At 43.8% G+C, this 14,573-nt stretch overlaps 1 protein-coding gene across 4 annotated transcripts in view; it reads right to left on the bottom strand.

The window, feature by feature from the left end:
* Window positions 1–413: 413 nt before the first annotated feature.
* Window positions 414–14,573, bottom strand: part of LOC134347206 (histone PARylation factor 1) — an 87,849-nt gene continuing 73,689 nt past the window's right edge. For 2 of the 4 annotated variants that reach the window (XM_063049493.1, XM_063049492.1), the window contains 3 exons: window positions 10,445–10,532; window positions 7,107–7,279; window positions 414–801 (listed from right to left, as the gene is read on the bottom strand). In XM_063049493.1, coding sequence (XP_062905563.1) covers window positions 670–801; window positions 7,107–7,279; window positions 10,445–10,532 — 393 coding nt within the window. In that variant the 3' untranslated portion in view covers window positions 414–669. The remainder of the gene's footprint in view (window positions 802–7,106; window positions 7,280–10,444; window positions 10,533–14,573) is intronic. The other 2 variants (XM_063049495.1, XM_063049494.1) reach the window with 1 other exon arrangement.

Here is a 14,573-nt window from a genome sequence, read left to right as displayed (position 1 = left end):
ATGAAGGAGGTACACGAGTGGCTATAGTTCATTAGGATTTGAGGAAATTTGGTAAGTCACCAAAGGCTAGTAAATTTCTACAGCTGTACCACGTGGAGAATTCTAACTGGTTGCATCATCACCTACTATGTAAGCGCTAATGCACAAGATTGGAAAAAGCTGCAGAGGGTTGTTAGGTCAGCCAGCTACATCATCATCACCTCCCCATTGTCGAGGACATCATCCAAAGGTGATGCCTCAGAAAGATCCACCATGACCTTCAGCAGCCAGAAACACTCAACATTCATTACTACCACAGGGAGGACGTACAGAGGAGCCCAAAGAGCCACAATCAATGTTTTAGGAACAGTTTCTTCCGTTCTGCCATCAGATTTCTGAACAGTATACGAATCCATGAACACTAATGACTTCATTATTTAGCTCTTTTTATACTACATATTTTTAATATTTTAAATTTTATATTTTTCACAAAAATTCCAGGACACCAGTGATAATAAACCCATTTCCATACATCCACAACATCCTTTTTTAACAGCCAGTACTGATACACCAAAGAATTTTTATTGTTTTTAAAAAAAGCAAAATAATACAATTCAAATTGAAAATTCTAGTAGCTTATACAGTAAATGTGTAGATGGAGTGCTGAGTTGCCAAACGCCCTCGGCAGCTTCAGCCTTTCAGTTGGTCTAAATCATCCCATTTTCTGTCGGCTAAATGAACTTCGATTATTTCAGCAAACAGGTGATTCTTCAAGAGCTTGTAGGCTAGCGGTAACAACTGCCGCACCACTTTGTGAAAATACTGCAAGAAATGAAAGTATCTTTGAGAAATAATTTAATCCTAACAAGTCAAAACAACTAAGGTCATTAGAACAGACAGAAGATAAAGTTTAAAAAATAATTAGAACACCCTCTTAAAAACATGCAGGTTTGTAGGTTAAACTAAGTTCAGAGTGAAAATATCAAAGTACATGAATGTCACCATATAGAACTGACACACATTTTCTTGCGGGCATATGTAATAAGTCAGTCATACTTACAAGTAAGTCAGTAAGACGAAAGAGCTGATTGTGGACTTAAGGAAGGGTAAGAAAAAGGAACATATACCAATCCTCATAGAGGGATCAGAAGTGGAGAGAGTGAGCAGCTTCAAGTTCCTGGGTGTCAAGATCTAACCTGGTCCCAACATGTCGATGTAGTCATAAAGAAGGCAAGACAGTGGCTATGCTTTATTAGGAGTTTGAAGAGATTTGGCATGTCAACAAATACACTCAAAAACTTCTATAGTTGTACCATGGAGAGCATTCTGACAGGCTGCACCACTGTCTGGTATGGAGGAGCTACTGCACAGGACCGAAAGAAGCTGCAGAAGGTTGTAAATCTAGTCAGCTCCATCATGGGTACTAGCCTACAAAGTACCCAGGACATCTTTAGGGAGTGGTGTCTCAGAAAGGCAACGGCCATTATTAAAGACCTCCAGCACGCAGGGCATGTCCTTTTCTCACTGTTACCATCAGGTAGGAGGTACAGAAGCCTGAAGGCACACATTCAGCGATTCAGGAACAGCTTCTTCCCCTCTGCCATCCGATTCCTAAATGGACATTGAATCTTTGGACACTACCTCGCTTTCTTAAATATACAGTATTTCTATTCAATATGTAATTGATTTACTTGTTTATTATTATTTTTATTTTATTTTTTTCTGCTAGATTATGTATTGCATTGAACTACTGCTGCTTAGTTAACAAATTTCACATCACATGCCAGTGATAATAAACCTGATTCTGAATTCAATAACCATAACAGAATCAATGAAAGACGATACCAACAGGGCTGACCAGTGTGCAAAAGACAACAAACTGCAAACACAAAATGAAAATAAAATAATAAATATAAATAAATAAGCAATAAGTATAGAGAACATCAGATGAAGAGTCATTGAAAGTGAGTCAATAGGTTGTGGGAACAGTTCAGTGATGGGGCAAGTGAAATTATCTCCTCTGGTTCAAGAGCCTGATGACTGAAGGATAACAACTGTTCCTGAACCTGGTGGTGGGAGTCCTGAGGCTCATTTATCTTCCTGATGGCAGCAGCAGGAAGAGACCATAACCTGGGTGGTGGTTCCCTGATGATGGGTGCTAAATGTTCCGTGTAGATGTGCTCAGTGGTATGGAGGTCTTTACCTGTGATGGACTGGGTGTTTCCACTACTTTTTACAGGATTTTCCCTTCAAGGGCATGGTGTTTCCATACCAGACAATGATACAACCAGTGAATATACTGACAACCACACAATCATAGTGCTTAGCTTCAAGCTTTACAGCACCAGCAATTGAAAGCTCAGATTTCAATTCCTGCTGCTGTCTGTAACGAGTACATACACTCTCTCTGTGACTGCGTGATGCTCCAGTTTCCTCCCATATGCCAAAGGCATATGGGTAGGGTTAACATTTTGTAAGCTGGGGTCATGCAATGTTGCCGCCAGAGGTGTGGCAACACTTGCGGCTGCCCCCAGCAAACTCCTGGATCGTGTTGGTCATTCATGCAAATTGCACACTTCACTGTGTGCTTCAATGTACATGTGACAAATAGCAGAATCAGGCCATTTGGCCAATCCAGTCTGCTGTGCAATTCAATCGTGGCTGATCCTTTTTCCCCTTCCTCAGCCCCACTCCACACTCTTCTCTCCGTAACCTTCGATGCCGTGGCCAATCAAGAACCTATCAATCTCGACCATAACTACGCCCAATGACCAGCTGCCCATGCTAACAAATATCACAAATTCACCAGCCTCTGGCTAAAGACACTTCTCTGCATCTGTTTTAAGTGGATGTGTTGTATCCCTATCATCACGGACAAAGCTGCAAAAAGTTGTTAACTCAGCCAGCCCCATCAGGGACACCAGCCTGAAGACACCTTCAAAAGGTCATGTCTCAAAACAGTGGCATCCCAGGATGAGCCCCCTTCTCATTGCTCCATCAAGGAGGATGTCCAGCAGCCTCGAGGTAAACACTCAATGCATCAGGAACAGCTTCCCCTCCGCCATCAAATTTCTGAATGGACATTACACTACCTCACTGTTCTTTTACACTACCTATTTAGCTTTTTATATATTGTATACATATTTCTTATCGGAATATATCATTTTTATTATGTATTGCAATGTACTGCCGCCACAAAACAACAAATTTCATGGCATTTACCAGTGATATTAAACCTGAGTCTGATCCTAAATCAATCATTCCCTGTCATTAAGAGCCACAATTAAAAAGCTCAGTTCATCAGAAATAAGGCACTCTCCATACACAGTCTACTGTCAGTGTACCGGAGGGCAAATGTGGGTTGTAGGCTCGTGTCCTACAATTATACCAGGTCTCACAAACACCTGATTACTTGTTTCACAACAAGTTTTCTCCAAGAGGACCACGACCTGCTTGTAGGGTTTGGAGGTTCGTGTGCCTCAAGGACCCGGAACGAGACGCTGGCTGAATCAGGGCTTTATGCTTTAGCTCTTGGCAGGGTCACCCATGCTGAGCAGATCAGAGTAGAGGCCAGACTCAGAGTGGTCCACCAATCTTTCAGGTTCGGGGGTTCAGCTCAGGACTAACAATCCTAACTGGTCAAACAAAACTATAATTATTTTCACAGTGCCTACAGCAAGTATTCACCCGCCCCCTGAAAGTTTTCATGTTTTATTGTTTTACAACACTGAAGCACAGTGGATTTAATTTGGCTTTTTTGACGCTGATCAACAGAAAAAGACTTTCATGTCAAAGTGGAAACAGATCTCTACAAACTGATCGAAATTAATTCCACATATTAAACACAAAATAATTGATTTGTGTGGGCACATGGCCAAGTGGTTAAGGCGTTCGACCAGCTATCTGAAGGTCGTGAATTTGAGCCCCCAGCCGAGGGAGCATGTTGTGTCCTTGAGCAAGGCACTTAATCACACAGTGCTCTGTGACGACCTGGTGTCAAGCTGTATGGGTCCTAATGCCCTTCCCTTGGACAACATCGGTGTCGTGGAGAGGGAAGACTTGCAGCATGGGCAACTGCCAGTCTTCCATATAACCTTGCCCAGGCCTGCACCCTGGAGAGTGAAAACTTTCCAGGCGCAGATCCATGGTCTCACAAAACTGACGGATGCCTTAAATTGACTGCACAAGTAGTCACACCCTTTAATATGACACACCAAATCATCACTGGTGCAGCCAATTGGTTTTAGAAGTCACGTAATTAGGTAAATAGAGATCACCTGCCTGCAGTCAGGGTGTTTGTTGTAAAAATACACCTGGATCTGGAAAGTCCAATTGCTGGTGAGTCAGTACCTGGCAAAAACTACACTATAAAAACAAAAGAACACTCCAAGCAACTCTGCGAAAAAGGTTATTGAAAAGCATAAGTCAGGAGATGGGTAGTAGAAAGTTTCCAAGTCACTGAATATTCCTTGGAGTACAGTTAAGTCAATCATCATGAAATGGAAAGAATATAGTACAGTTGTAAATCTGCCGAGCAGGCAGTCCCCAAAAACTGAGTGACCGTGCGACAAGGGGATGAGTGAGGGAGGCCACCAAGAGACTTATGACGAGTTTCAGTGGCTGAGATGGGAGAAACTGCACAAACAGCAACTATGGCCCAGATGCTTCACCACTCGCAGCTTTATGGAAGAGTGGCAAAAAGAAAGCCACTGTTGAAGAAAACTCACATGAAATCCTGGCTAGTTTGCTAGAAGGCATATGGGAGACTCAGCTGGAAAAAGGTTCAATGGTCTGATGATGCCAAAATTGTGCTTTTTGGCTATCAGATTAAACTCTGCTTGATGCAAGCCAAACACTGCACATTATCAAAAAACACACCATCCCTACTGTGAAGTATGGTGGTGGCTGCATCATGCTGTGGGGATGTTTCACTGCAGCAGGCCTTGGAAGGCTTGTGAAGATAGAGGGTAAAACGAATGCAGCAAAATACAGGGAAACCCTGGAGGAAAAACCTGATGCAGTCTGCAAGAGAACTGCAATTTAGGAGAAGATTTGTTTTGCAGCAAGAAATAACCCCTAGCATAAAGCCAAGCTACCCAGGAATGGCTTAAGAACAACAGTTAGTGTCCTGGAGAGTGACCAGGTCAGAGTCTGGATCTCAATCCAATTGAGAATCTGTGGCTGGACTTAGTGCTGTTCACTTACGATCCCCATGCAATCTGACAGAGCTTGAACAGTTTTGTAAAGAGTGGAGAAAAATTGCAGTGTCCAGATGCGCAAAGCTGATAGAGACCTATCCACATAGACTCAAGGCTGTAATTGCTGCCAATGGTGCGTCTGCTAAATACTGACTTGAAGGGGGTGAGTAATTATGCAATCAATTATCTTGTGTTTAATAATTGTAATAAATTTAGACCAATTTGTTGAAATTTGTTTTCACTTTGACACGAAAGAGTCTTTTCTGTTGATCAGTGTCAAAAAAGTCAAATTTAACATTGTAAAACAATAAAACATGAAAACTTAAAAGGGAGATGAATACTTTTTATAGGCTCTGCATGTGGCCAAGGACAGACAGAGATGGAGGCCCTTTATTGGTGTCCTAAACGTTAGTGGTGTAACGGGCAATTAATTAATAACAAGTTTACTTTGTGAAGTCCTGTTGCAGCAAAGACTGACATTCTAAACATTCCTTTAAGCATCTTTTCCACTATTTTGACCCTGTTTTTGTGGGTTCATTGTAATTCTGTTTTGAGCAGCTGGAGGTTGGAACTGAAGGCCTGCACTGAGGTTACAGGACTGTGTGTATGCGTGGGTGGGACGTAGGAACAGGGCTTGTTTCTGCTGTTCGGTGCTTGTTGCATTCTGTTGAGTGTGGTGGGCAGGCTACTGTATGACGGTGTCAGAATGTGGGCCGACACCTGCAGGCTGCCTCCCCAGCACACCCTCCGGTGCGTTGGTTGTCCATGCAAATCATGCATTTCCGTACACATTTTGATGATCATGTTGTTAGGGCATATTCTGGAATTGGGGATATACAGCAAACATTAACTTCAGCAACCAATCTTTATAGACAGGAACGTGGATTATCAATTAAATTTAAAATCCAGTCCTGTTTCCTGGAGATGTGGAGTGTCCTGGAGTTAATTGAAAAATCATTCAGTGCCGATTAACATTCATTCTGGTTGTCTGGAGTGTGGTTGCGAAAAAAGGTGTGAAAATGATCTGGAATTCAAAGGAAGCATTGTTGATACATTGTTAATATAGAATTCCCCTGGATCTTTAGCATATAAAGATATTGGGCTGAACAGGCCTCTTCCTCCAAAAAGGTCTCAGCCTGCTGCTCTACTGTAAAGATGAACTATCCACGGCCTCCTCTACTGTAAAGATGAACTATCCACGGCCTCCTCTACTGTAAAGCTGACGCCACACTCAGGTTGGAGGAACACCTTATATTCTGTCTGGGTAGCCTCCAACCTGATGGCATGAACATCGACTTCTCTAACTTCCACTAAGGCCCCACCTCCCCCTTGTACCCCATCTGTTACTTATTTTTATGCACACATTCTTTCTCTCACTCTCCTTCTTCTCCCTCTGTCCCTCTGACTATGCCTCTTGCCCATCCTCTGGGTCCCCCCCCCTTGTCTTTCTTCCCAGACCTCCTGTCCCATGATCCTCTCGTATCCCTTTTGCCTATCACCTGTCCAGCTCTTGGCTCCATCCCTCCTCCTCCTGTCTTCTTCTATCACTTTGGATCTCCCCCTCCCCCTCCAACTTTCAAATCCCTTACTCACTCTTCCTTCAGTTAGTCCTGACGAAGGGTCTCGGCCTGAAACGTCGACTGCGCCTCTTCCTATAGGTGCTGCTTGGCCTGCTGCGTTCACCAGCAACTTTGATGTGTGTTGCTTGAATTTCCAGCATCTGCAGAATTCCTGTTGTCAGCCTGCTGCTCATTATGTTGAATAAACGACTTCTGTATCCACTAGCTTTAGTCTCTATCGAATGACTTTGTTCAAATTACAACACGTGATAGATAAACTTGAGTCTTGAATCTCAAGCCGAGCTGGATTCACAGATCAGATGTCCACATGCACACAAAAAGCAATGCTGAGCCCCCATCATCTACTCACATGTGATCCGTAACAGAAGAGGTCGATCCCGAGTTCGTATCCCATTCCGTAGTCACATTCATCATTTGCAAACTGAACGTATGTTATTATCTCTTGGATCGGGGCAAAAGCTTTGACCCTTGCTTCATCAGATGGAGCTTCTACGATTGCCTTGCAGATCTTTTTCAGTCTTCCTTTTTGTTTTGGAGGCAAACAGACACTGGTTAATTCTATGTGCCTTCCTGTTGCTACTTTTCACAAGTCTAGAGTGTGGGAGGCAGAGGAGCAATCTGATTAATTCTCAAGTCAAAGAGTGAATGGTCACAGTGTTTTCTGCAGGGTAACATGTTTGAAGTAGAACAGGCCTGAAGTGGGGGACCCCAACCTGCAGTCCACGGACCCCGTGGCTAGTGGTTGGAGTCCATAGCATAAAAACGTCTGGGAACCCCTGGTTTAAAATGAGGGGGGGAATGATTTAAAGGTGACCCAGGTGGCGAATTTATCCACGCAGAGGGTGTTGGTTATATGGAATGAGTTGCCAAAGGAAGAGAGTGATGCCGAACAAATACAATAATTAGGAGACATTTGGATAGGTACATTGGATAGAAACAGAAATCCCAGCCCACAATGTTGTGCCAACCATGAAACCTACTCTAGAAACTGCCTGGAATTTCCCTGGCGTATAGCCCTCTATTTTTCTAAGCTCCATGTAGCTATGAGTCTCTTAAAAGACCCTATTGTATCTGCCTGTACCACCATCGCTGGCAGTGCATTCCATGCACCCTCCACTCTGTTAGCCATTCCAGCCCTGGGAAAAAACCCTCTGGCTATCCACACTGTCCACGCCCTTCATCACTTCTTACACCACTACCAGGTCACCTCTCATCCTCTGTCACTCCAAGGAAAAAAAGGCCAAGTTCACTCAACCTATTCTCATAAGGCATGCTCCCCAATCCAGGCAACATCCTCATAAATCTCCTCTGCTCTCTCTCTATCATATCCACATCTTTCCTGTAGTGAGGTGACCAGAACTAAACACAGTACTCCAGGTTAGGTCTAGCTAAGGTCTTGTATAGCTGTAACATTACCTCACGGCTCTTGAACTCAATCCCACAGTTGATGGAGGCCAACACTCCATATGCCTTCTGAACAATACTGTCAATCTGCCCAGGAGCTTTGGGTGTCCTGTAGTCATGGACTCCAAGAGCTTGGTGATCCTCCACATTGCAAGTGTATATTATATTTTGTCTTCAGATTCAGGGGGGTATAGACCAATACAAGCTAAAGGGACGAGCTCAGAGGCAACTTGATTGACATGGACGTGTTGGGGACTCCATGACCACAGTGTTCCATTTCCCACTGTGAGTCTGAGGGTCTGGCACAGGCAGAGATCCTCCTGGACGAGGACCTGAATCATTGAGGCAAAGAAGATTATGGCCCAAGTGCAGCTAAATGGGATTAGTATAGATGGTCAATATCAACAGAGCTGAAGGTATAGTTCAATGTCTCTGGAATGAAAGAAGAGCTCCGATCCTGTACTTAATAGTCCTCACCACCTTTCTGAAGCACCATCACTATTACAGGAGATATCCATGGACAACCCATCACTATTCCTTTTCTTTTGCACTATTTATTTTGTAATTTATAGTAATTTTGTGTATTCACACAGAACTGCTACTGCAAAACAACATGGCATACAATTCAGTGATAATAAAGCTGATCTGGGGCTTGTGAGTGTCAACATGGTATAGGGAAGTGGGATTGATCCGAGAGTCAGCATGGACTCAGGAGCTGAATGGCTTTTTCAATATCGTACGAAAAATGATATTGGTAAATATTTCATTAAACTGAAGAATGAAGGAAACTATAGGCTGAATTTCTGGTACATAAGACATAGAAGCAGAAATTAGGCCACTCAGCCCATCGAGTCTGCTCCACCATTCCATCATGGCTGATTTATTATCCCTCTCGACCCCATTCTCCTGCCTTCTCCTCATAACGTTTGACACCCTGACTAATCAAGAACCTATCAACCTCCACTATATATATATAATATATATAAATAATCGATGACTTGGGCTCCACTGCATCCGTGGCAATGAATTCCACAGATCCACCACCCTCCGGCTAACGAAATTCCTCCTCATCCTGTTCTAAAGGATGTCCTTGTAACACAGAGATTTGGACAAAGTAACAAGGAATTGGGCTGGAATCGTGAGAATGCTGAATTGGGTGAAAACTTGCAGGCTCCTATGACTAGACACATTATTACAATTTAATTTTAAACAGCAGTCTTGAATCTCAAGTTGCTGAAATTAATTTTTCAGCACATCACAGTGGGACCATTCTGCGTTCCTAATTCTTTTTCAGCATTTTTTTTTAAATAACGCACCACAAAGGGAATTAATTCATCAGAATTCAAAGTTAAGAAGCATGGTTAACTCAAACTCATTAACTCACCCATTAATTCACTAACTGCATGAGGTTATACTTTCTGTGCAGTTCTGACTGCTGCTTTGGAACAGAACTATGTCATTCTGCTCATCGAACCTGCGCCACCATTCCATCATGGCTGATTTATTTTCCCTCTCCTGCCTTCTCCCTGTAATCTTTGACACTCTGACTAACAAGGAACTATCAACCTCTGCTTTAATTATATCCAGTGACTTGGGTTCCATAGGCATTTGTGGCGATGAATTCCACATATTCACTACCCTCTAACTAATGAAATTGCCCCCTCATATCTGTTCTAAATGTGTTTGTATTCTGAGGCTGTGCCCTCTGGTCCTAGACTTTCCCAGTATTGGGAACATCCTCTCCACATCCAGTCTATCCAGGCCTTTCAATATTTGATAGGTTGCAGTGAGATTCCCCCCGTTCCTCTAAACTTGGGAGTTCAGGCTGAGGGCCATCAAATGTTTCTCATACATCAACCTTTTCATTTCCGGGGCTATTCTTGTAAACCTCATCTGGACCCTTTCCAATGTCAGCCCATCTTATCTAATATAAGGGGCCCAAAACTGCTCACAATACTCCAAAGAGGTGGTGGTAGAGGCAGATAATCTTTGACACCCTGACTAACCAGGAACCTGTCAATCTCTGCTTGTAATATAGCCAACAACTTGGGACTCCATAGGCACTTGTGGCAATGAATTCCACAGATTCACCTCCCGCAGGCTAAAGAAATTCCTCCTGATCTCTGTTCGAAAAGGAACGTCTTTCTGTTGAGGCTGTGCCCTCTGGTCTTCCTGGATTCCCCCACTATAGGAAACACCTTCTCCACGTTTCTGTGCTGTAGGACTGTTGAATTTCTTTTAAAGTTAATCACAAAGAGAGATATATTATCAATACAAACATACCATCAGTCTCAGGAAGCTCTCTGTAACCCACGCCAGTTTTGTCTATCGGGACCACCAAACCTGCACCATGGAATGTCTTAGTAACAACCTGGTGGTAAAGACACAAGACACCGCATTGTCACGATGTAAACAACTTAAACAAAACCAGAACACTTAGCCAGAAACTTAAAGGTATTTATCCACTGTACAAGTATCAACTGCTTTGACTTGGAACACAAAGTGTTTTAATTTCAGAGAATTTTAAATTTAGCTATATCTAATAAATTATTCATTGATAAGGTAATGAGAAAAAGGGCTAAAAATGACAGGATCTCCTGTGACCGTGTGGGTTTCATCCAGGTACTCTGATTTCATTACACATTGAGCAGTTTGAAGTTCCTGGATAGCAATCTCTCTGAGGATCTATCCTAGGCCCAACATATTGAAGTATTTACAAAGAAAGCACGTCAGTGGCTATATTGCGTCAGGAGTTTGAGGAGATTTGGCATGTCCCTAACGGCTCTAGCAAATTTCAATAGATGTACTGTGGGGAGCATTCTAACTGGTTGCATCACTGTCTGGTAGAGCAGAGCGGCTACACAGGATCAGTAAAAAACTGCAGAGGGTTGTAAACTCAGCCAGCTCCATCACGGGCAGAACCTCTGCAGCATCGAGAACATCTTCAAAAGGCAGTGCCTCATTAACTCAACCCCGCTTCCCCCCCCAACCCAAGGCATGCCCTCTTCTCATGATTACCATCAAAGAGGATTACGGGAGTCTAAAGACACACACTCAACATTTAAGGAACAGCTTCTTTCCAACTGCCAAAAGATTTCTGAATGGCCAATGAACTCAAGAACGTTACCTCACTCTTTTTGAAAAGGCAAACACGAGGAAATCTGCAGATGCTGGAATTTTAAGCAACACACATAAAAGTTGCTGGTGAACGCAGCAGGTCAGGCAGCATCTCTAGGAAGAGGTACAGTCGACGTTTCCGGCCGAAACCCTTCATCAGGACTGCCTGGCCTGCTGCGTTCACCAGCAACTTTTATGTGTGTTACTTCACTCTTTTTGTTTCCTTTTAAACTAATTTACTTTACATTGTAATTCATAGCATTTTTGTGCCTTGTACGATGCTGCTGCTGCAAAATAAGAAAATTCCCGACAAACGTGAATGATAATAAACCTGACGGGTTCACTCTGCAAGGCCATCAAACACTGGAGCAGAATTAGGCCATCGGAAGTGGTGTTAGGTAAATTGAAGGGATTGAAGGCAGATAAATCCCCGGGGCCAGATGGTCTGCATCCTAGAGTGCTTAAGGAGGTAGCCCAAGAAATAGTGGATGCATTAGTGATAATTTTTCAAAACTCGTTAGATTCTGGACTAGTTCCTGAGGATTGGAGGGTGGCTAATGTAACCCCACTTTTTAAAAAAGGAGGGAGAGAGAAACCGGGGAATTATAGGCCGGTTAGCCTAACGTCGGTGGTGGGGAAACTGCTGGAGTCAGTTATCAAGGATGTGATAACAGCACATTTGGAAAGCGGTGAAATGATCGGACAAAGTCAGCATGGATTTGTGAAAGGAAAATCATGTCTGACGAATCTCATAGAATTTTTTGAGGATGTAACTAGTAGAGTGGATAGGGGAGAACCAGTGGATGTGGTATATTTGGATTTTCAAAAGGCTTTTGACAAGGTCCCACACAGGAGATTAGTGTGCAAACTTAAAGCACACGGTATTGGGGGTAAGGTATTGGTGTGGGTGGAGAATTGGTTAGCAGACAGGAAGCAAAGAGTGGGAATAAACGGGACCTTTTCAGAATGGCAGGCGGTGACTAGTGGGGTACCGCAAGGCTCAGTGCTGGGACCCCAGTTGTTTACAATATATATTAATGACTTGGATGAGGGAATTAAATGCAGCATCTCCAAGTTTGCGGATGACACGAAGCTGGGTGGCAGTGTTAGCTGTGAGGAGGATGCTAAGAGGATGCAGGGTGACTTGGATAGGTTGGGTGAGTGGGGAAACTCATGGCAGATGCAATTTAATGTGGATAAATGTGAAGTTATCCACTTTGGTGGCAAAAATAGGAAAACAGATTATTATCTGAATGGTGGCCGATTAGGAAAGGGGGAGGTGCAACGAGACCTGGGTGTCATTATACACCAGTCATTGAAAGTGGGCATGCAGGTACAGCAGGCGGTGAAAAAGGCGAACGGTATGCTGGCATTTATAGCGAGAGGATTCGAGTACAGGAGCAGGGAGGTACTACTGCAGTTGTACAAGGCCTTGGTGAGACCACACCTGGAGTATTGTGTGCAGTTTTGGTCCCCTAATCTGAGGAAAGACATCTTTGCCATAGAGGGAGTACAAAGAAGGTTCACCAGATTGATTCCTGGGATGGCAGGTCTTTCATATGAAGAAAGACTGGATGAACTGGGCTTGTACTCGTTGGAATTTAGAAGATTGAGGGGGGATCTGATTGAAACGTATAAGATCCTAAAGAGATTAGACAGGCTAGATGCGGGAAGATTGTTCCCGATGTTGGGGAAGTCCAGAACGAGGGGTCACAGTTTGAGGATAGAGGGGAAGCCTTTTAGGACCGAGATTAGGAAAAACTTCTTCACACAGAGAGTGGTGAATCTGTGGAATTCTCTGCCACAGCAAACTGTTGAGGCCAGTTCATTGGCTATGTTTAAGAGGGAGTTAGATATGGCCCTTGTGGCTACAGGGGTCAGGGGGTATGGAGGGAAGGCTGGGTTCTGAGTTGGATGATCAGCCATGATCATAATAAATGGCGGTGCAGGCTCGAAGGGCCGAATGGCCTACTCCTGCACCTATTTTCTATGTTTCTATCTTCAAGTCCTGTATGCATCATTTTCTTTGATTTTGCCTCATGTTATATTTCAACTCATCCCACTGACTGCAATTTTGCCCTGGCATCTGCCTGTCCTTTCTCACAATCTCACTACATACTGCATTTAATTGTATCCCAACTGCCCCATCTTCAGGCCTATCACATCAGTTCCCATCTCCCTGCCAAATTAGTTAACACCCTCCCCAACAGGTCTATCAACCTGCCTCCAAGGATATTGGTCCCCCTAGGGTTCAGGTGTAACCCGTCCCTTTTGTACAGGATATATCTCCCCCAGAAGAGATCCCAATGATCCAGAAGTCTGAAACACTGCCCCCTGCAACAGTTCCTCAGCTGTATCATCATCCTAATCCTGCCCTGACTAGCACGTGGCACTGAGGGTAATCCAGAGATTACTGCTGTTATGTTTTGTAACTCCAAAACATTAAACTAATTAAAAGGAAAACAGAACCTGAAATGCGAGTGTAACTTAGTTTTCACTTCAAGCGAGGCACGCATGTATCACTTGGTAGCATCATGATTTATGCAATTCGCGTATATTTACCTATAACCATAACAAATTATATAAACAAAGAACGCTTAATTAGACAATACATTTACAAGATTACTGGAATACTAAATACACAACAACTACCTTGGAGGTCCTGCTCCTCAGCCTCGTCCAAGCTCCCTCTACTTATTGTGCAGTACTTTGTCCTCTTTTCTACCTGTCGTTGGTGCAAATGTGTATCACAACCTCTGGCTGCTCAACGCCCCTCTAGAGCAGGGGTTCCCAACCTTTTTTATGCCATGGACCAATACCATTAAGCAAGCATCCATGGATCCCATGTTGGGAACCCCTGCTCTTGAGAATATTCTGCAGCCAGTCTGAGGCATCCTTGACCCAGCACCCTGGGAAGCAAGACAAGATCCTGGTGTCTTTTTCGCAGCCACAGACTCTCCTGTCCGGCTCCTGAACTATCGAGTCTCCTATCAGGTCACACTACCTGACTCTACCTTTCCCTGCGGAGCCTCAGAGCTGAGCACAGTGCCACTGGCCTGGCGGCTGCTGCTGTGCACTAATAGGTCATCCCTCTCAGCAGTATCCAAAGGGTAGACTCGTTGCTGAGGGAAATATCCCTGCACTGACTGCTTACTCCCTTTACTTCTCCTGGTGGTGACAAACTGCTATTTGAACCCTGCACTCTGGGTGTGACCACCTCAGTAAAAGACTTACCTATGAAATATTCAGCCTCCCAGATGGTCCCGAGTACACTGAACTCCAGCTCGAGTTCCTT

Source organism: Mobula hypostoma, chromosome 5 (genome assembly GCF_963921235.1).
Source record: "Mobula hypostoma chromosome 5, sMobHyp1.1, whole genome shotgun sequence".
NCBI lineage: Eukaryota > Metazoa > Chordata > Chondrichthyes > Myliobatiformes > Myliobatidae > Mobula > Mobula hypostoma.
The sequence above is the reverse complement of the archived record's forward strand: the minus strand, read 5'-3'. Positions and strand labels throughout refer to the sequence as shown.